This window comes from Podarcis bocagei (assembly GCF_964188305.1).
Source record: "Podarcis bocagei genome assembly, chromosome: 2".
NCBI lineage: Eukaryota > Metazoa > Chordata > Lepidosauria > Squamata > Lacertidae > Podarcis > Podarcis bocagei.
In genome coordinates this window covers 100,967,751-100,989,563 of record NC_138126.1, presented here as the reverse complement: position 1 = coordinate 100,989,563, position 21,813 = coordinate 100,967,751, and the positions used below count along the sequence as shown (strand labels likewise).

At 40.0% G+C, this 21,813-nt stretch overlaps 1 protein-coding gene across 11 annotated transcripts in view; it reads left to right on the top strand.

Annotated features, from left to right (window-relative positions):
- Window positions 1-21,813, top strand: part of MBTD1 (mbt domain containing 1) — a 124,694-nt gene that overhangs the window by 88,070 nt on the left and 14,811 nt on the right. For all 11 annotated transcript variants that reach the window (XM_081184560.1, XM_081184564.1, XM_081184557.1 and 8 more), the window contains 12 exons: window positions 1,807-1,921; window positions 2,570-2,655; window positions 10,874-10,991; window positions 12,554-12,688; window positions 13,027-13,115; window positions 13,569-13,803; window positions 14,075-14,130; window positions 14,261-14,365; window positions 14,807-14,954; window positions 16,173-16,255; window positions 17,360-17,594; window positions 18,610-18,687. In XM_081184560.1, coding sequence (XP_081040686.1) covers window positions 1,807-1,921; window positions 2,570-2,655; window positions 10,874-10,991; window positions 12,554-12,688; window positions 13,027-13,115; window positions 13,569-13,803; window positions 14,075-14,130; window positions 14,261-14,365; window positions 14,807-14,954; window positions 16,173-16,255; window positions 17,360-17,594; window positions 18,610-18,687 — 1,483 coding nt within the window. The remainder of the gene's footprint in view (window positions 1-1,806; window positions 1,922-2,569; window positions 2,656-10,873; window positions 10,992-12,553; window positions 12,689-13,026; window positions 13,116-13,568; window positions 13,804-14,074; window positions 14,131-14,260; window positions 14,366-14,806; window positions 14,955-16,172; window positions 16,256-17,359; window positions 17,595-18,609; window positions 18,688-21,813) is intronic.

Here is a 21,813-nt window from a genome sequence, read left to right as displayed (position 1 = left end):
TATTGTAATATTTTATAATGTGGATTGTGTTGTGTGTATATGTTGTATGTTTACATAATGTAAACTGCTGTGAGATAATACAGAAAAAGAGCATTGCAGAAATGTTTAAATTAAAACCACTCGCCACTTGAATCTAACCTAGTGGTTGTTACCACTTCTCAGTAAAACAAACTCTGTAAGTTTGTTATGTGTACAAATAAAGAAGTACAAACAATTATTTGGAGGATCAGGAATGAGCCACTATAGTAATAATGATGATGGTGATGATAATTATTATTACTATTGCTGTTACTATTATTATTATTATTATTTATACGCCACCCATCTGGCTGGGTTTCCCATCTATGCATGACTTCCTCTTCCTTTTGCATAATGAACTTAATAGATGCTGGCTGGTTTGTCAAACCACATTTTGCCATGACAGCAAAACTAGCAAAGTTGTTTGAGTGACCTATCTGAACCAGGATCAGACAGTTCATGGACAGATTCTTCCATTCCACACCATTATTTGGAGGCTAAGAAAATGTGAGACTGGAATGTATTTATTTAATAAGTTAATGTAAGTTAGTGTGTACGAATGTGGTTTTAGTTACATTGGGTTGTGTACAACACTGCTGTTCTACTCACACAACATACTTTCACATGTGCAATGGAGGTGACCCTTCTGGCCTCTCTTGTGAAACCCCTCCAAATCTGTTCCAGAGAGTTAGGGGACCCTCTGGAGCAGATTTTGTGGGCATGCAGGGAGAAAGAGGACGTCCTGTTAAATAAGGGAGACGCTGCTCATGCAGCATTACCTTCTTTACATCTTCCTTTCAAACAGCTGCATTGATATCACTGTGCATATATGTCGGAGAACACTTTTAACTACAAGCTTCAGATACACAGATGAATTGGACTGAAGAATGCTAATCTCTAGTGCCCCCTCCACTCCATTATGTAATGGGTGTAAAAGTTGCTTTAAAGCTCGGTAGTCCAAATACTTTCAATTGGCTTCTGCAAAAGCTGGTGTAAGAATAATAATAAAATTTTATTTAAAAATTCCATCATGTTTGCAATGTGCAGTTTTGCTAATGTATAATGCCAGCCTTGAAGGAAAGATTGTACAATGGATTTAACTGCCGAGAGCTATTTGCACCTGCGGTGTTAGATATCCTTCTAACAGCAGAATACTAATGCATTTTCATCTGAGAGCGCTTGTTAAGCTTGAAAGATCATGACTAATTCCATTGCTCTCTCCAAATCCTAGTTCAAGAGTTTTGAATAATTAGGATTCGGTGTTACTTGTAATGTTAGAATACAGTGATCAGAAACACGATTTTTATATATTAAGCTTATAAGCTACACCCCCCCCCCCATTTTTGCTTGTGTTTCCTTTGAGACATCAAAAATTAAAGAAGATATCATGCCTTGATAGGTTTTGGTAGCATCTGTTAGTTTGTACAGCCCTTCACTGAAACAAAAGATATTTTTGTCTGCGTTTTGTGCTTGGATTGCACATCAGTTTTGTAGCATATGGAGTGCATGCTGCACCTTTCCTATTTTTGTCAGTGCACAAATGCCACGGTTATAGTAACATTCAGTATTTAAAGAAAATTCAAATTAATGTTAAAATAGCAGCAGGCTAGGCGGTCTTTTGAATGGGATTTACCCAGCCCAGAAACTTAAAAAAAAAAAAGCTTTCTGATGAATTCTGTTTCTGAAACTGCAGTGTTACATTTTGTGCAGCAGATTTCCAGAAAGCCTGCTTCTAAAACGTCTTGATGTGAGTTTGAAAAGAACCTTATTCAGCTCTTGTTGTTTTAGGGAAAACCTCCAACAAAGAAGGCTAAAGTGCTACAAAAACAACCTTTAGTTGCTAAATTAGCTGCATATGCCCAATACCAAGCAACGGTACAGAACCAATCAAAGACGAAAACAGGTAACGTGGAGAAGTCTCTGAGGAATTATTATTGGGTTAACATTCAGTTTTTCAGCTTTGGGGAATAATTTCGAGAAGAATTGTAAGGTTTTTCTAACCACATATTTCAGCAATTTCCAACTGAATAAGAGGAATAAAGTTTGCTAGTATTGTGGGGTGGGGTCTTTCATCTGAAGCTGAAGGGCATTGGTTGTTGGGGTGAACCTGTGAAACATTCTGAGGGGCTTGGCTCATGTGCCTTGCTTTCTACCCTTTCAGCTGTATTGGCATTTTCAACAGAACACATTGGCTGCTCTAGGGGTAGATAGATTTCTTTCCCATACTGCTATATCCATTTGACTGGATATAATAACTAACTGTCATGTGAATCCTGATGGCATCAGTGCATGGGTTAGAATTGGTTTTTTGTTTTTGCTTCTGGCCTACATTAATTAGTTCCAGTCTAATCTATATTCTTTTGTAAAAACAAGTTAATTTTCTAGAGGATTTTCTTTGGATAATCCACCATATTCACCTTGTGGTCATGCTTACAACCGTGCATTTCTGTTTCCTCCCCCACCCTAAAAGAGACTGGAAATGAATTTATATGTATGAAAAATATATTTAGTAAATTATGTACCCATTGCTAAATAAAGTAACTCTTTCTAGCATCTGTTCCAGTGGAAGGCTTCAGTTGGGGCAACTACATCAATAGCAATAGTTTCACTGCCGCTCCTGTTAATTGTTTTAAGCATGTAAGTATGTTGCCTTTGATTTTATTATTTTTAGTAAATAGCTATGAAATAATTGCAACAGAGAATTTACAAATACCCTGGTGAGAGTAGACTTCCCCTTCCTCCTACAGCTCCCTCTTCACTCCCCCAAATCTGCTTCTGAGAGCCCACCATTAAAGCAAATTTTGGGGGTATGTGAAGGGCTGCAGTTGGTGGGGAGTGAGAAAGTGTTGCTGGCAGACTAGCACAACTAGAGTTTATCCTATGGCTTTCCCCCCAATCCTTAGGCATATATGAAATTTTACTGATCTAACAACTGCAATCTTGGGAGCTTCCATTTCAAAGATGCATGATGCTATCCAGTTTAAATGCTAGCTGTCAAAGCTGTGTGCAAAGTTTCAAAGCAAGTTTTGGATGTGGTTCTTGCCTGTGTGCATAGAGCCGATTTACATACTAAGAAACTGTCTTGAAATCTTGTGGACCTTGAGAAGCAGCCCAGTTAATTGAAACCAAGTTAGTCTATTGGTTTGTCAGGCTCGGGTGGGGACCTCAGCCCAGCCCAATCAAACAAAGTCCTTTGAAACTGCCTGCAGATCTTCTGTGAACAAAACAGAGCTCTGCACTGTCTCTCCTTAGAAGCAGCTGGAATTCAAAACAAGCGTGTTTTTCAGGTTAGTTTCACAAGAAGGAACATGTTGTAATATGCCACTCTGTCAGTAGTAAGGTGCATTGTATACAAGGCTACATAATAACGATAAGGTTGTTCCTTTTCTATAACAGAGGTCAAGATCAATAAATTGCTTTATTAGCAAATAGGCAGGCACATCCACAGCAAGGTTGTTTTAGGAATGGGTTCAAGTGATGCTTGTAAAACAAGACTGGTTTGTCTTCTGAGTGTGCTCTTGCCAGTGGAAGAAGAACCAATTTTTGCCCATTCCTCTCCCCTCTATTGCACTGGAGGGGAAATGGGCATAAATTTGTGGCCTCTCTCCCACCCTTCTGCTGGATGGAAAGTTTTCTGTGAATGGAGAGAAGTCAAACTTTCAATCCAAGCCCCTCTTCTCTAAAGCCCCAATTGTGATGAGTTCAATATTTCCTTTGTGCTGCATGTAGGGCCAGTTTAATCATTAAAATGGTGGGCTGTATAGGTAATCATCAGGATTAGGAATATCACTTTGTCCTGTGTTTTTATTGATCTTAACATTCATAACTTTAAAAGACAAATTCTACTGCCATACTCATCCCTTTCCGTGATCCCATTCTCTCAGCACATTGTAGCTGCTAGATCAGAGGAAGCAAATGTGATAACAGTAATTCTGACTGGGTTCCTTCAGTCCCTTTTATGAACGACGCATGACCAAAATGAGGCAGGTGCTGAAACTTTTTTGCCTTGTAGTAGTTTGCTGTTGCCACCTGCTTGTTTAAGTCGTTGGTGGTGCAAGTCATGCACTGTCAATGACTTTAGACATGTTGGGAGAGAAGAGGCCAAAATCAGCAAGCACCAAGGGTGTGGGTGCAGCAAAATGACAAATGATTTGTATCAGCAAGCAGAGATTGTTTCCTTCAACCAAAGAAACCTGTGTAGCATGTGAGAGAGGAAGGATAGCTGCCTTCTTGATGGTCTGGTTATCCCTGACAGACTGGTTTGCTTAAAAAAAAAAAGTTGAAGCAATTTAAATTTATATATGTTTCTGGGGATTGTGGAATTGTCTTTAAGGTTGCAATCCTACACATGCTTTATTAGGAGTAAGGCCCATTAAACACAGTGGGAATATCTTTTGAGTACAGAATTAAGTTGAAGGTCTCATATAAATAAATTAAGACTATGAGTTTTCAGAACAGAACTTCGTCTTTATTAAACCACTAATTTTCAGACTCGATTTGTATCATGTGCAAGACACAGAAAAGCTAGTGAGATACCTTGGGTGAGCAGCCATATTATTGGAAAATAATTCCTTTTGATTAACCCCCCGCCACACACACATTATACTTGCCCCTGTACATTATATTTCTCTGAAACATACAATAAAATCCAACAAACAACAATAAATGAAACAATCAATTACTCTAACAGCAGAAGTATGATTTAAATTGTATGCATTAAAATATCTGGAAAATAAATTCAGTTTCACATGGTCCCTAACATAGCAGGCACCAGATGATTGTCCCTGCAGAGAACATTCTGCTGTTTGCCCCCCCCCCCAGCAAGAAGTCTGGTATGTTTAGCCAGTAGAGAAGAAGTGGAGGGAAGCACAATGGCACTTTTCAAATATGTGGAAAAACGTGTCACATAGAAGAGGGCAAAGATCTGTCCTGTGCTCCTCAGAGGGCAGAAGTAGATCTAATGAGCATAGATTACAGGAGGGTAGATTTCACTGAGCATTGTGAAAAACCTCTTGACAGTAAGAACAGTTTGAGGATGGAACCAGTTACTTAGTTGGGGTGGGTGAATGGGCAAGCTGTCACCGGAGAGCTTAACATAGAGGCTGGACAGCCATCTCTTGGGTTTGCTGTAGCTCTGGCATACAAGCCCCCTCCAGTTCTGATTTTATGATAGTTCTACTGCATCTCCTCCGTTGGGTGATAACTGAGGACTTGGGGGGTGTCCTTTCTCCCTCCTCTTAAAGAGCAGCAGAAGAGTGAATTATGAGGTTTACCTAGCCAAGAATACATGGGTCAGCTCTGTGGCAGTGAAGGTGCAAGGGTGGACAAGTGCTCTTTGGTGCTTGCCTGCTACTTGCACTTAGGTACGTTGCTGAGTCACAGACTTTGTAGCTGCTTTTTCACCAGCGTTTTGCTCTGGCTGGATGTCAATCTGCTCTGCATGCAGAGTGTCCCAGGTTCAATCTTCTGCATCTCCAGAAGAAGCTGGGAGAGACCTTTGCCTGAAATCCTGGATGCTGCCAGTCATTGTAAACAGTACTGAAGTACTGTAGATGGATCAATGGTCTGCCATGCGTAAGGCAGCCTCTATATTTGAGCATGCTCTGGTGTACGGTGTAGTATTATAGAAATAACGGTGATTTATGAGGAAGGAGACCACAATTAGATGTTGTATGTTCTCTTAATTCTTTCAGTTCAGCCTAGCATAGGCAGATGACAATACGTGTCTCAGAATTTCATCCTGAATTCCTTGTTTTATATGGTGAGCAACACAGTGATGAGGATTGTGTTCTGCTGCTCATACTTTCAATAACTATCAACAACATAAAAGTACAGGAGGTTTTTTGGGGGGACGGGGAGATATCTAATGAAGCTAAATGACTCACAAATGAATTATGCAAGACCCAAGTATGCATTTGGAACCTAATTTTAAGGTATTTCCTAAATTGAGGTAGGGAGCTAGATCCAGTCAGTTGGCCGGATCTTGCATTGCTGCACCCTTGGGCCATTTTGGTGGGTGGGGCCCTCCCACCTGACTGTCATCTGACTTCACTATGATGTTAGGTGACCCATTTTTCCTTTGTAGTGTGGCAACTGGGCTACATAGAAATTCTAAGCCAAGTGGGGGTTGAAGTTACCCCCAGTAAGCTGATTGTAGCTGACTCCAGGCTCCATTTTTGGGTGGAATCAGCTGTGGTAACTCAGTAGCACAGCATATTTGAGCTGGTTTACTTTTGGTGATGGTTAGCTGATTGGTTGTGCACTGGCGAGGGAGCCTACCTGTCACCATCAGGAGTGCCTTTAAAAGTTCCCAGTTGTGCACTGGCAGTATGCCTTTACCTGCCCCTCATCTGATGCAGCATTTGTGGGGCTGTGGTTTGGGGGAAATGGCCTTGCAGACCAAATTGGGACCCCTGCCAGACGTAATTAGATCTATGGGCTGGAGGTTCCCCATACCTACCCTAAATGGACATGCCTATTAAAACAGAACTATGTAGGCAGCACAGACCATTGCAACAAACTGTTCTGATAGCATTTCACGCACAACCTGCTATTGATTGTGCTGGTCAACACAGTCATGTTTTTAATCTTAGTTTCCATGCCTGAAGTCATCTGTACGTATATTCTGTTTCAAAATCTACCTCCAAGAGCGTGCACACTTGCAAACTTGCAAATCGGCATTCAAAACCATCTCTAGCAGCTATATGTTCAGTGTGGTGTAGTGGTTAAGAGCGGTGGACTCGTAATCTGGTGAACCGGGTTCGATTCCCCGCTCCTCTACATGCAGCTGCTGGGTGACCTTGGGCCAGTCACACTTCCCTGAAGTCTCTCAGCCTCACTCACCTCACAGAGTATTTGTTGTGGGGGAGGAAGGGAAAGGAGATTGTTAGCCGTTTTGAGACTCCTTAGGGTAGTGATAAAGTGGGATATCAAATCCAAACTCTTCTTCTTCTTGATGTTGAGGAGGAAATGAGCTTTGTTACTTTTAATTCATTCCATTGTGCCCATATAAACAGGTATAGGGATTGCAGATGACTCTACGTAGTAACATATAGTACATTAAATAGGCTGCCTTGTAATTAGCATTCAGATGTTCCACAAAGGAGCGCAAATGCTTCCTCTTATTTATGTCCTAATTGCTGCTAGTGCAAACAAATGGTCGATTTGTTCCAAGGAAGTTGTAAAGTCTTATCTGGAGCTTTCCCTAGGCTTAACTTCATTATAGGGTTGCATGATTTCTACAAAACACACCAAATTCCATCAGTAATATTACTAAAAGCTTTGCATCTCAAACATTTTGCCCCACCGCCCTTCTGGAAGAGGGGAGGGTGTCCTATGGAAAGTATATTTTTTGTTGCACAAGTCCCGTTTTTAAAGCGAATGTGCATTGGATGGATATGGAATCGTTAACTGCAACAGATCAGGGTCACTGTGCAGAACCAGCAAGAATCTTCATCACTTTTTGCTCACCATGCAGACCTGGCCATATGTGCTAGAACTGGGATTGGAAACTTGTGGTCCTGCGGATGTTACTGGACTCCCAATGCCCATGGCCAACGATCAGGGATGATGGGAGTCATTGTCCAGACACAGGTTCTTTATCCCCCTGTACTGGTAATAGTACAACAGACAAACATGACAGCTACTAGCATTGTTCTCTGCATCAGATAGTGGATGGTCTTAAACCTATGCACACTTGGGAGTAAGTACCATTGAACTCAGTAGAAACTGTTTATTTAGTGCATTGTAACCTGGTTTTCAGATGCAATTTATTTATAAACTGTATGTAATTACATGAGGAATATTTTCCCCTTTTCACTAGATGGCACTGATGCATTATCGGCTTACTAGCACTCCTCCCCCTTTTTAAAATGCAGATATTATTCTCAATCCAGAGAGATATGTGAGGTCTGCATGTGCAGTGGGGCTTTTTCTGTCTGATTCCATGCAGCAGCTTTGTCTGAAGCAAGCAGTTATTTAAATTTATGCTAGTTTTTTTAAAAAAACAAACAAACAGTTCATTTATTGTGGGGTGGGAGAGCCTGCTCTTGGGTGGGGTAGCCTTGTGCTTGCACCCACATGAAGGGAACTCTGGATTGTGGCCACTGCACATGCAACAGATATATCAGGTGCACCTGGAAAACAAAAATCTTGCACCATAGTTCTAAAGCCCCAGAGGCCTTAAATATTTCTGCCTGGTGTTTTTAGTGCATTTGAGAAAAGCCAGTAGTAATACTTAGCTATTCCAGGCAGAGAAGTTACAGGGTCAGCCTTTTTTTTGGGTTGGGAAGCCCACTAACATGAACCTGGACCTTGCCCATCAAGACCTTCCTGATTGCAACTTACCTTGCAGGGAAGGCGGCTGTCCCTCCCAGATAATTCCTCCAGAGTGTGCGCTGGATCAGAGTGGTGGCCCAGGCAGACCTTCCTTTTATTGGGAAGGAGCCCAAGATGGATGCCTTCATCATGAGTTCGAAAGGTAAACTTGTTCTTATCTGTATGCTTATGGTTCTGCTAGTAAGTGTATTGCGCAAGAGAAGACAGTATGCTGGATATACACAGTGTACCATCGTTTCAAGGCCACGAGACCCAAACCCATGATGGCTTTCTTTGGAAGCGACAGCCATATGGATTGGTGTAGGAGGAACTAGCAGAACCGCGATCTTCACAGACAAGGACAAGTTTAACTTTCTGCTACACCCCTATACCAATCCGAAACTTTGAAACCCGATGCATTCAATTGTGTTTCAATCGAACGGAGTTTTTGACAAGCACGTGTGACTCACAGGGATGTATGGCCCCAGTCTCTTTCTCTCCATATGACCTACCTCACAGGGTTGTCGTTAGATTAAATACTAGAAAAGAATCACTGCTGTCCTCCTGGCAAAGTTCCTGTGGGTAACAGTTTGGGACAGGTTGTGTGCAGAGCTGCAGTATGAGATAGGATGGGTGCATCTGTGACTCTGGGGCGTGTGGTTCCTTATGACAATCTCTCACGTGCCCATGGCTCCAAAGAGCTTGACAAGTCCTCACTGTAGCCATTGCGCCACACTGTGATATTTCGTAACTAAAGGAATAGACACCACACATACCGTCAGCTAGGTGACTCCCTCTGCAAGCATTGCACTCCTGGCCACATTTTAGCTTCAGTCATGCCCAGCAGTATTTTTTCCAGTACTTTACTTAATGGAGAAAGGAAACCACAATAACTTTTGAATCACGGATTAGAACTTGACCACTTAAAAGGTCTACTTCACAAAAAGGCCAAACAAAGTATATCAGTACTTTTCACCAAAATTTGAAAGAAATATGTGATTTCTTTATAAATGGGAAAGAGGTCAAACTTTTAAACTTGTTGGATCTGTGATAATTTTTATTGGATTGTTCTTTTTTTGGGGGGGGTACTTTCATAAACCTCATCAGGTAGACCATGTGTATGCAAAATTTCAAATTCACCAGTTCTGTTAGCTATAGCCTGTTGAGACTTATCATGATGGAACTTGATTAACTGTAGAAGAACTGCCCTGCTTCTATCATCAGCATTCCCACCCCCCAATAATACTCAGCCTAAATCTGTTTTCTGAACCTTGACAGCACCTGGCCATAAAGAGCTGCTGAAACCTCCTCCTCCTCCTCCTCTTCCTCCTCCTCAAGAGATGATCTAGTAAAGACCAGAATTCATTCAAAATCAGAATGTTCCTGTTCACAACTACATCAGTTTCATTCTGGAGATGATACATTGCTGAAGATACATTCATGTTACTACTTCTGTATAGTTTTCATTTGATTGTCAGTCCACTATTTTAACTAGTTAGGATTTACCAACCCAATCCTCAACATGTCCCACTGAATTCAATGGGCCTTACTACTAGTAAGTATTGAGGGCTGCTGCCTTAGGTCATAATGCCTCCAGATTTGTCACTCCCAGACTTCTATGTATAGCTTCCAAGTTGACGGCTCAAATATTTAATGTGGCATGTATATTTTATGCTAAAGCACTCCTTACTCCCTAAGAGTTTAAATAGACATGTTTTCAGTTAACATTCCCCTCATGTGTAAACTATTTACCTTGCCAGAAAAGTAAGCTTGGTTGCCCTGGAATCACTTGCTGACACATCTGTGTAAGGAGACTGACTTATTTCTTGTAGCTTCTCAAGTATACTTTAGAAGGAACTTGAGTATTTCCACAGCTGGACTAACTGCATGCTTTTCTAGCATGTGCAGAAAAGAAAGTTATTCTTGCAGTAGCCCATTTTAAAATATTAATCAGCAAATCTTCAAAGGTATTTCATCAGTTCTTCATTAATTTAATTCATTATAGCAAACTCTATTCATTTCCTATTTAGTCCAATATCTCTTCCCATTCCTGTGTTGCGCATTCTGTTGTTGCTGTTCCTGAAGTAGTTAAAATCTGCAGAAAGTTCGTATTCCAGGTTCACCCACAAATGAAGTCATTTTCTCTTTTTTAAAAAAAGAATTGCAACTAATTTCCACACATTGACCATTGCTAAAAAGGGAAAGCTACACAAATCATTTTCTTCACACAATACTTTAAGGAAGTGATGCTACAAGGAGTCATTAATGCAACAAAGAACTTAAAGGATAATTCAGATTTTTAAACTATGAGGTTACTGAAAAATAAAATTACCATAATACCTCACTGGTTGTGGCGGGTGAGAGAGGGAGGGATTCACTGTCATCAACAAAGGTAAGCCATGAATTAACCAGTTTTACAAGCAGTAACCAGATAGCTTCCCCCGGAAAGAAAAGCCAGAGAGCTTGGCTAGTATTAATAGGTGGAAATAAGTGTTTTTATGAATTAAATGGTTTCTAACTTATTTTCCTAACATTGCAGGCACCTATGGGGACTTGCTGGGGTGACATCTCAGAAGGTGTACGTGTAGAAGTCCCTAACACAGACTGCAGCCTACCTACCAAAGTCTTCTGGATTGCTGGGATTGTAAAATTAGCAGGTTATTAACTTTGCATAAAATAATGCATTTTAAATTGTAACTGTCTCAATAAATAATTCAGGGATTTGAGCAGGTGTATATATTATTTAAAACAAAATGCATAGCAGAATGGATAAGTCTTCTGTGTTGAATGGCCTGATACTCAAGGTTGCCATAGTGGGGCAAGTTCCTATTAAGTCAACAGTGGTTTTCCAAGCAGATCTGTTTGAAACCCTGCCTATAAGGGATGATTCTGCGGAATTTAAAAGACTGTCATATTCAGATCTTGAATGCTACAGACACTGTTAATTGTAGACTTTGTTCTCATTCTTCAGAGGGTGATAAGGAGTAATTGTAATTTTTATATTATTAGAGCTACAATTTATATGTTTTCAACTTTAGGGGTTGAAAAACTTTTCCTTTGAGTAGTTTCCGATTCCTGATAAGTCTCTTGCTTGTGATTTTGAGCTAAGACTCATAATTTCCCTGCAGACTTTATTATGTGAAATTCCCTTTATGATCAACACACTGCTGTCCTCCAAGCAAAGCACTCTAGGTGTTTGAAACAATGTTATACACTCATGGCTTGTGGCTCTTTCTTTCTCTGTGACCTTTGAATGTTTGCATTGAGATAGCAGTTAAAGCACCAGCATAGGTCAGGCAAATTAATCAAGCTGAATTTGCCAACAGGCTCCCAACACATAGTTTGAGAAACCTCATGTAAAACAAATTGCCTTAAAATCGAGGGGAAAAATATATTTCAGGGCCATGTCTTCTAACAGTATACTGTGCAGGGGTCGCCAACCTTTTTGAGCCTGTGAGCTCATTTACAAACTGGAGAAATGGTTGTGGGCACTGCATGTACGCAATAATAGGCGCCAACTCCTAGGGGCCCAAGCAATTTTGGCCCCTCAATTTTTTTTTTTTGAGGTGGCCGGGCCCCCTCGATATTCAGAGGACGTCACACAATGTCCCTCCAATACTTTGGAGAAGCTGGTGCCTCTGCACTCACGGCAACCTATTATATTGGCTACAATAGATTGCTTCCTTCAAGCTTAATTTCTGTGGATGAAGAGACCTACGAGGACCCTGCTGGTGACCCCTAGTATAGTACATTCGTACCTTGGAAGTTGAACGTAATCCTTTCTGGAAGTCTGTTTGACTTCCAAAACGTTTGGAAACCAAAGCACGGCTTCTGCAGCCTGCAAGCCAAGCGGAAGCCGCAGAAGCCCCGTCGGATGTTCAGCTTTCAAAAATAGTTCACAAACCGGAACAGTTGCTTCTGGGAACCAAAACGTTTGAGAACTAAGCTGTTTGAAAACCAAGGTACGACTGTAACATCAATGTAGGAACTTCCCCTGTTGCCAAAGTACATTAATCTCCTGCACACCTACCCCAATCTCTACTGTGGTGCCTCCCTTCTTTCACAGCTCTAGTATAGGCAGTGGCAGCTGAAGACCACTTCCAACATCAGCTCGCTTCCTCTGGAAGCTGTTCCAAATGAAGGGGAGTGCGTGTTTGATTGTGGTGCATTTCTTCATTAAGAGTAGCATGGATCAGCATGAGATTTCCTTCTCTTTCAGGTTACAGTGCTTTACTAAGATATGAAGGCTTTGAAAGCGATTCAAGTCTCGACTTCTGGTGTAACATCTGTGGTCTTGATATCCATCCGGTTGGTTGGTGTGCAACAAGTGGGAAGCCTCTAGTGCCGCCTCGATGTACGTAAATCTGACTTTTAACAGGCTGACCTTTAGTTGAATTTATCTTATGCTCTCTGTACTGATCCTTTAACTTACATTACATACTCTCTTATGTTAAGTGTAAGTCTGATATCACAACATCTGTATATCTCTCTCTGTATTTATCATATGAATGGATGTGCTTGCGTCTAACTCACGTTGTTGTCAAAATAGCTAAAAGTACTTCACTATGATAACGTATCTGGATTTCCAGTAAATTCTGAAGACAATAACTTTTTGACATTGTTCATTCAGTGTCTTGCAATACAAATTTTCAAAAGTGGTTAATGTCTGTTTGTTTTTCTGAATCTTGACAGCCATTCAACACAAATACACAAACTGGAAAGCTTTTCTGGTGAAACGACTCACTGGTGCCAAAACTCTTCCTCCTGACTTCTCTCAGAAGGTGAGGCTGGTTTCAAAGAAGACCCTTGTCAGCCTTTTTGACTTATTTATTATAGTACTTACAAAATGCTTTTGAGGATGAATACTCTAAAAACTGTTACATAAAAAGTTAAACAGTAAAATGCAATATGAAAATCAGAACTGGAGCGGAAAGCAAAATCTGGCAGCAACAACAAAAAAGCAGCAACAGTTGGACCAGAAACAAAAGTTTAAAAAGCCTAAGTTATGAGAGCATCACAGGAAAAGCTATTTTCCTAGTTGACAGTCTAAAGTCTGAAAGTGATGGTACCTGTCCTTGTTTACTGATCATAAAACTGGGTGTGGAAAGGGGAACAAAACAGGGGAAAGCACTCCCTGTGATACTTGTGGGCAATAGCAGATTCACATAGCCATTGTTGTAGATGGGTATTTGCAGAGGTACATATGTTAACGCTGCACGATTATATATTTTCAGGTGTCAGAAAGCATGCAGTATCCCTTTAAGCCTTCTATGAGAGTAGAAGTTGTTGATAAAACTCATCTCTGCCGAACACGGGTAGCAATTGTAGACAGCGTAATTGGAGGCAGGTTAAGATTGGTATATGAAGAAAGTGAAGACAAAACAGATGACTTCTGGTGCCATATGTACAGCCCACTCATACATCCCATTGGTTGGTCTCGGAGTATAGGACATCGGTTCAAAAGATCTGGTAAGCTCCTCTTGTGCAGAGTTTCCCACAAACAAATTAATATATCACATTGATGTTCACATCAGCTTTCAAGATATGAGAGTCGGACAGAGGAAGATGCTTTGAGGTTTGCTTGCTTTTTAAGCCATCAAGTGGTATACATTTTATGGAATAAAAGTATTTTTTAAAAATGCTTTATTTGGTTTTGGTAGGCGTTTGTATTTTTAAAAGGTCACATGTTTGAAGTAGTAAATTAGAAATCTTCAACTTCGTTTTTTCCCCTTTTTCACAGATATTGCCAAGAAACAGGACTCTTATTTTGATGCACCCCCACATTTATTTGCTAAGGTATGATGTTTTGCAAGGAACTTGATTTATAATGGAGGGAATTGTTCATCAGCATTGAAGCTGGAGAAGCAAATAGACTGTGATGCTGACCTGTGTTGCTTCCATTTCTTGCCTCAAAATGTTTCTTTAGGTAAAGGAAGCCGAGTCAAGTGGAGAATGGTTCAAGGAGGGGATGAAATTGGAAGCCATAGATCCATTGAACCTTTCTGCAATATGTGTGGCAACAATTAGAAAGGTAAATATATTAGTTTAATTTTGCTTGTAATTTCCGTTGCTATTGCTCTTAAGTGAATTTTCATTTTGTGTATTTATGTATTTTATTGTGTATTGCACTTCAATATATAATTAGTTGTTTTGTGATTTTAAACTATTGCAAGGGGGCGGGGAATTATATTAAACAAACAAATCATGTGGTCTGCCTCTGCTCCCTTAACTCATGTTTTTAAGGAATCAGGAGTATTGCATAGGTACTGGTTGTAACCAGCATAGTGTTGTACAAAAAATTCAGGAACCATATGGACAATATTCTTGTTTGCCTTAAAACAGGGTTGCCAAATCAACCAGTAGCTGAATTTCTTTGAAAACTTTTGCTCTTCACTTCCTGGTATTTCCCCACCTTTAAATTACTTTAACTTCTAAATCTTAACCGCTGTTTGTTTGTTTTTTGTTTATCTAGGTATTAGCAGATGGATATCTTATGATTGGGATCGATGGCTCTGAGGCAGCAGATGGGTCTGACTGGTTTTGTTACCATGCCACCTCCCCTTCTATATTCCCCGTTGGTTTCTGTGAAATTAACATGATTGAACTAACTCCACCCCGAGGTATTCATACCTTCTTGTGCATAAATCTATACATGTCTTGCAAGCTGTGTTGTGTGAAATAATTCATTTCTTTTTCCTTAAGCTTGTTTGCAAAAATATCCTTTACATCTCTCTTTACATCTCTCTTCAAACTCTAGTTTGGAGTTGCCGAACCAATCGTCGTTTAGCAGACAAGTGTTTCATTATTGCTTGCTTAACTATCCTTTGGCTGGCTGGGAATGTTGCAACTCTCTTTTTCTGACTTGGTTCTCCCGTTTGCTTTTTAGTCAGTACAGAGTAAAGGAGTATAAGAATTGCCACTGCTGTGGCTTGCTGAAGTGGTGTAGATGGGACAAGCAGCTAGGCTAGGTGCATTACGGTTTAATGCCACCTCTTCATTAGTTATGATATCCTCAAAGTAAGTGGCACTCTTCTCACCTGTCTAGGCCAGACTGGCCTAGTAACAGCATATATTCTGCCTAGTTTGATTGATTGCTTCCTGTGATTTCCCCCCTAAAATCTGGGCTCAAGGTCATCCAGTGAATCTGGTTGGCAGGAGATTCAGGATAGGCAAAAGGAAGTACATTTTTGCATGACAATGTGTGAAATTCTCTGCCTGATATGTGAAGGCTACTATCTTAGATAGCTAAGGGAATTGGATAAATTCATGCAGGGTAAAACTGTCAGTGGGTATCAAGGGTTTTTTGCTTTTTTGTTTTGCATTTAAGGTTAGTGGGGTGGCCTCTTATTCAGAGCTCTGTCTGTACATTTGTGGTCCTTTATTGCACTCTGGCACTTCTGCTGAGGGAAGGGCCATGATTCAGTGAGAGATGGCATGTTTTGCATGCAGAGGCTCTAGGGCTGGGTTCCAATGTTCTTCACCCCCAGTAAGTGTTCCAACTAGTGTTGTGATCTGTCAACATCTGGAGGGCCCTCAGTTGAGTCCCTAGCATCAGCAGTGAAAGGGATCTCTGATAAGGTAAAAGAGACCTCTGTCTGATACCTTGGAGAGCTTTTGCCAAAGTAGACTATGCAGGGCTAGATGGACTGAGGATCCCACTTGGGAGGAGTAACTTCATAGTTGATTCTAAGAAATGTATACCCTGTCCTTCCATGGTTATCAAACTGCTTGGGGCAGATTGTGTGTGTGTGTGTGTGTGTGTGTGTGATTGTGTGTCTGTGTACGGATCAGGGCAAATGTTTTTGTGATGCTACTACATAAATGTTAATCCCTTGTAGGTTATGCAAAACTACCTTTCAAATGGTTTGACTACCTCAGGGAAACGGGTTCAGTAGCAGCCCCTGTGAAGTTCTTTAACAAGGTAAGACCAAAATATTTCACAATTGTAGTGTACCTACAATTTGTGGTGCTCATTCCTTTGTCGGCAGCCCCATAGAATCTAGAAAATGTCTTCACATGTAGCTGTTATAGAAAAGCATCTTAACTATAAATAGAATAGAGTACTGGCAGAGAAGTACTTTCAGTAGATTCACCCTGTGGATTTAAGACTAATGAAATGCAATGGTGGTTGAAGAAGGAAAAGAGTTATCCCAGTATTGCAATATTGGCATTTGAATCCTATATGAACACCTTTAGTTGGAACAGGAATATCATAGCTGGGATGTAGTGAATGCACCCATTTCTGTGCCTCTCTTCCTTGAGGATATGCAACACTGAAAAACTCAGATATTTTATGTCATGTATACAAGTCTTGTTTTGCATGACCATACCAAATTAAATTAATTTTTTTAAAGAAAAGCTTATTAAATAATTGGTTCCATTCTGAAGCCCACACTTCAGTTTCCAAAAACTGAATATATTAGAGATTCAATTATCAAAAACCTTTATGTTTAACATGTTACATTAAGGGCTTTCCATTTTCACTTCTGCACCAAAGTGCTAGGAAACTACAACTGTTGAAAGGGCCACACCCTCAACAGATATATCATTTAGGCAATATTGATATGGTATCCTATCCTGTGGTTAGTTCCAGCTTTACCACTACCTTGGGGCTGGATGGCTGTCAGTGGTGGAGTGGTGGACCTAAGTATGTACCAGATTTTTCTGTTCACTGAAATACATACCTGGAGCCTATTTAACTAAAGCTTCCATTCCACCTTAAAAGTACCAACTGACAGCTAAAGTAAAGCATGACCAGGTAACTTGACTTGGGATCTCATGAACCCAGTATTTATAGCCAAAGTGAACTAAAGGTGACGGTAGAAAGCTCTAGGAGATCCCATGTGTTGTGCTGGATCATCTGTTACTACATACCTTGGTAGAATGAGAGTGCTCACAAGTCTAAGGAAATGTACCAGGAGAGAGAAAGGTTCTGTTATGGGAGAGGTGATTGTGAACGTGTTTTAATCACAAAACTTTGCTTTTCAAAGCAATATGATGTACTTGTCTTACATCTCTGTTCCAGGAAGTTCCAAACCATGGGTTTCATGTTTCAATGAAGCTGGAGGCTGTGGACCTCATGGAACCTCGTCTAGTATGTGTGGCTACAGTAACTCGTATTATTCACCGTCTGTTGAGGATACATTTTGACGGCTGGGAAGACGAATATGATCAGTGGGTGGATTGTGAATCTCCTGACCTCTACCCTGTAGGATGGTGTCAGCTAACGGGTTACCAACTACAGCCTCCTGCGTCACAATGTAAGTTGACCTTAATTTCTCTCTGAACTTTCTATAGCTGAAATGTAGCAGACCTCTCTATGGTAAAATTTTTCATATCTTTGTTTCTATTTTTAGATTTCGATCTATTTGCTGCCAGGTTACCAGCTAGCGCAAGGGTGTAGTCTGGGCAATCGGCTTCGACTTACACAATGCCATTTGCTTAATACTCCAGAGCTCAATCCGTTTTGCTCTGTAGTCAGTAGTACTTCAGGGTGTTTGTCTTATTCTGTCCCTGTTCGCCACTGATATTTGGAAGGCAAATAAGAAAGCAAGTTGCTTTTAATGCAGTATTATTGGGAATACTGTATGGTCATGTAGATTAGCAAGTAATTTTGCATTTATTACTTTAATTAACTAATTTCTTACATGCCCCTCAAGGTAGTTCACAAATATACAATAAAGAGATAAACATTGTATGTGTTTGCATTGTTACTATATTTTTATCCTATTGTTCTGACTTTTGGTTTATTTCTCTGGTTCATTGCAGTCTTTTAATGATGCCCTTACAATGATCAGTTATAGTAGAGTCATATAACAGGCTTAGCAGCTTGACTCTTATTAGTTATCAGTTGTACTGAACATATTTTAAAAGGCAGAATGGCTCTGATTGGCCCAGATGGTGTGCATTTTGTATGGTAAAATGATTTTACACGTGAAAGTATTAATCATTCCTGACTTGGGGGAATGATTCTATGTCGTTTACTACCCTGCAACACAGTTGTTAATTCACATCTGGATCATTTTGCTTCCTATCACGTTATAATCACTTTGTCAAATGCAGGATCAAGTAATGTGATATTAAAAGAAATGAGTGGCTCCGTCTAAAATGTCAAGAATATTCTGCAGTTTCAAGTGGCACAGGGCTAAAATTATACTGAATATAGGTGTTGCTGTCCACGAGGCTTCTGAAACACAAAACATCTCACCTGCAGTGTTTTGCCTGCACACAAAAAGGTGTTTAAATTCACTTTCTTTTTAAAACCATACATTTCAGCATCAAGAGATGGTCAGTCAAGCTCGTCAAAGCAGAAGAAAAAGTCAAAGTCACAACAATACAAAGGACACAAGAAAAGTGGGTAACAAAAATTATTTGCTTTTACTTTCTTGCTACAAAACTGCCTTTTTCTCTCAGGAAAAATGATGGTTGCGAATGATGCTTTCTGTTGAAATGTTTTTCAAGCTTAAAGTGCATTATGGCACAAGGAAAACTTTTTCAATTGAGTCTTTTTTTTGTCACGTGAAGTAAAATAAAGTGCAAATATAAGTATTTTTTTAAAGCAAACTCTGTGGTAGTTTCTACTTAATATCTTGGTTTCAGTTTTAGGTCCTTTCATAGAAAACTTTTTCTCTCCAGAATGATAAGAGATTGATTAATTTTTGTTTAGGGTAGTACTGTCATCTTCACCAAGATAAGATAGATGATATATTTTATTAAGCCATGTTGTTCATAGAACTAAAAATTAGTGCTTTTTTTAGATTCACATAGAACAGGCATAGGCAAACTCGGCCCTCCAGATGTTTTGGGACTACAACTCCCATCATCCCTGACCACTGGTCCTGTTAGCTAGGGATGATGAGAGTTGTAGTCCCAAAACATCTGGAGGGCTGAATTTGCCTATGCCTGACATAGAATTAATTTCAGTCTAAAGTTAGAGAATACTGTAATCGGTTATAGTAAGTATACAGAGTAAAGTGAGGGTGAGTGTAGAAACAGAAATGAAGGATTATTTTTTGAAGTGAGAGCTTAGAAAAAACTTCAGCACAGAATGTTTTATTGCGTGTCTTGACCATTATAAGGTTAAGTTTGACATTCTTTATATTTTGCTTGATTGGTTTTCATGCTGGTCTTTTCATCTGAAAGATGACAGCTTTTTGTGGCTACAGGAGCTGGCAAAATTGATCTATAGAGTTAATACCTATGGAGGGTCTGAGACACTGGAAAGACTTCCTTGCGTAGGGAAGTGTAATGAAATTGTGCTATATTTTAGCCAAATTAGATTTTAATTGGAAAACTTTATTTTGGACAGGCACACATTACAGCTGAGCTGTTAAGTTTCTCTTAGTGGCTCAGCCTACATGGAACTTTTAATTTTGTTCCAGGCAGTGTAGAACATTAGAACTGAAATGAAATCCATTGTACATTGTATTCCTTTGTATTTTTATTCTGAAGCAAGTCCCACAGGCCTGGTTCAGATACCTGGTTTACAGTTTGCTAAACCATGATTTTTAGGAGCTGGAAACAAGTGATGGAACCACCCCTCCCACCTTTGACATCTTCCTTCCACCTTGCTTACACTCTGGTTTAATAAAACCACAGTTAATAGTTATGTCCAAAACAGGAAACTGTAGTTTAATGTTAGTTTTACCAATAAGGATATTAAACTCTGAAGTTGGTTTAAGATCCTTGTTGGTAAATCAGTATTAAACCACAGTTCCCCATTTTGGAAACCGCAGGGAAGGTTGGTTTGATTAAACTAGGATGCAAGCAATGAGGAAGGAACATGTGATCTCGGTGCTTGTTCCCATTGCTAAAACTGGAGTCGCAAGCTTGGGAGTAGAACATACAAGCCAGTGGATAGTGTGTTTGGGATTGTAGCCTCAGCCAAATTCCTTCTGAAATGCCAAGTTTCCCACTTATATTAACAAACGGAGAGCATGACCAGTCCGTTGTATCTGGAGCAGGTAGGAGCGTGTGTGAGTTGAATGGGGATGGAGAGGAAGGTGAATTCTGGTGTATCTGCAAACATACTGTATCTTGCCCTGTAGAACTGGCACATTCTTTAGATTGAATTCTGTTATTTTATTGGGAAATGGAATGCTTATTCTTTTTGGATTTTCAGAAAGGCTCAAACACCTGCAGTTCGAATCCCCGCAACGGGGTGAGCTCCTGTTGCTCGGTCCCTGCTCCTGCCCACCTAGCAGTTCAAAAGCACATCAAAGTGCAAGTAGATAAATAGGTACCACTCTGGCGGGAAGGTAAATGGTGTTTCTGTGCGCTGCTCTGGTTCGCCAGAAGCGGCTTAGTCATGCTGGCCATATGACCCGGAAGCTGTACGGCGGCTCCCTCAGCCAATAGAGCGAGATGAACACCGAAACCCCAGAGTCGTCCGCGGCTGGAACTAATGGTCAGGGGTCCCTTTACCTTACAAATATTTTAATTCTCTCTTTCCCCTTTATCACAACAGTTAATGCAAAGTCATTAATTCCAATAATGAAGCTCCTTAGTGTTGCTTTAGAGTTAGACAAATTGTAAATTCACAGAAGGCTATAGACATTTTCAAAGCAATAAGGCTAGGACAAAACCTGTTTGCTAAAAATGAGACGCTAAAATGATGTTGGAGCTTGTTACTCCCTCTGCACCTTTCTTAGCTCAACCCTTAATTTAAGAACTCTTCTGAGATGAAGGAACTGACAACAAGCCTCTTGTTTCATCCTCTTTGTTTGCTTTTGACTTAGCTCTGTGGCAATTTTCTCCTTTGATCTGACCCCATTAAAAAAAATTAATGAGTTGGAGCCTTCGGTGAAGTTCAGCTAAAATGCTTTATTTTATGTGGCAGGACCCAACTCCTTGAATGTGTACTATCTGATAGTGAACTAAAAGGAAAGTTATTAATCTGCCTCCGTTTATTATGAGATGAAAACAACTAGTCTGATTAGTCCTACTGTATATTGATTTTCTGCTCTGACTCTTGGCATTTTAAGTTGAAGAAAGCTTTATTTATTTACCATGCTTTAACTGTGGGAAGCTGTAAACCAATGCAGCTGGATTAATTCACGACAGTGCCTTCTTCTTAAAAGCATTTAGTAGTCATATTTATTATATTTATATTAAAAATTATAAGCTGCTTTTTAGCCAAAGAGGCCTCAAAGCAGTGTACAACAGCTACATAATGCAATAAGCATTTTCAAAAATAAATAAATAAAAGGAATTTGCACTTTCTTCCGATGGCTGCTTAGTTCACTTGGGAATATTAGTACATACAAGGTGAGGGGTTTAGGACTTTCATGAACTTTAGTACTTTTTAATGCTGACCAAAAAAAAACACTAGCTGTTTTAGATTGTAATGATGAAGACTTTTTGCTTATACCACCTATGTCTGAGAAGTAGACAAAATGAATTGTACTAATCTAGCAAGCATACAGTGAGAATATTTTGTATTGGAACGTCGTTACCAAGCGAGAGCTACCACCTTTACAA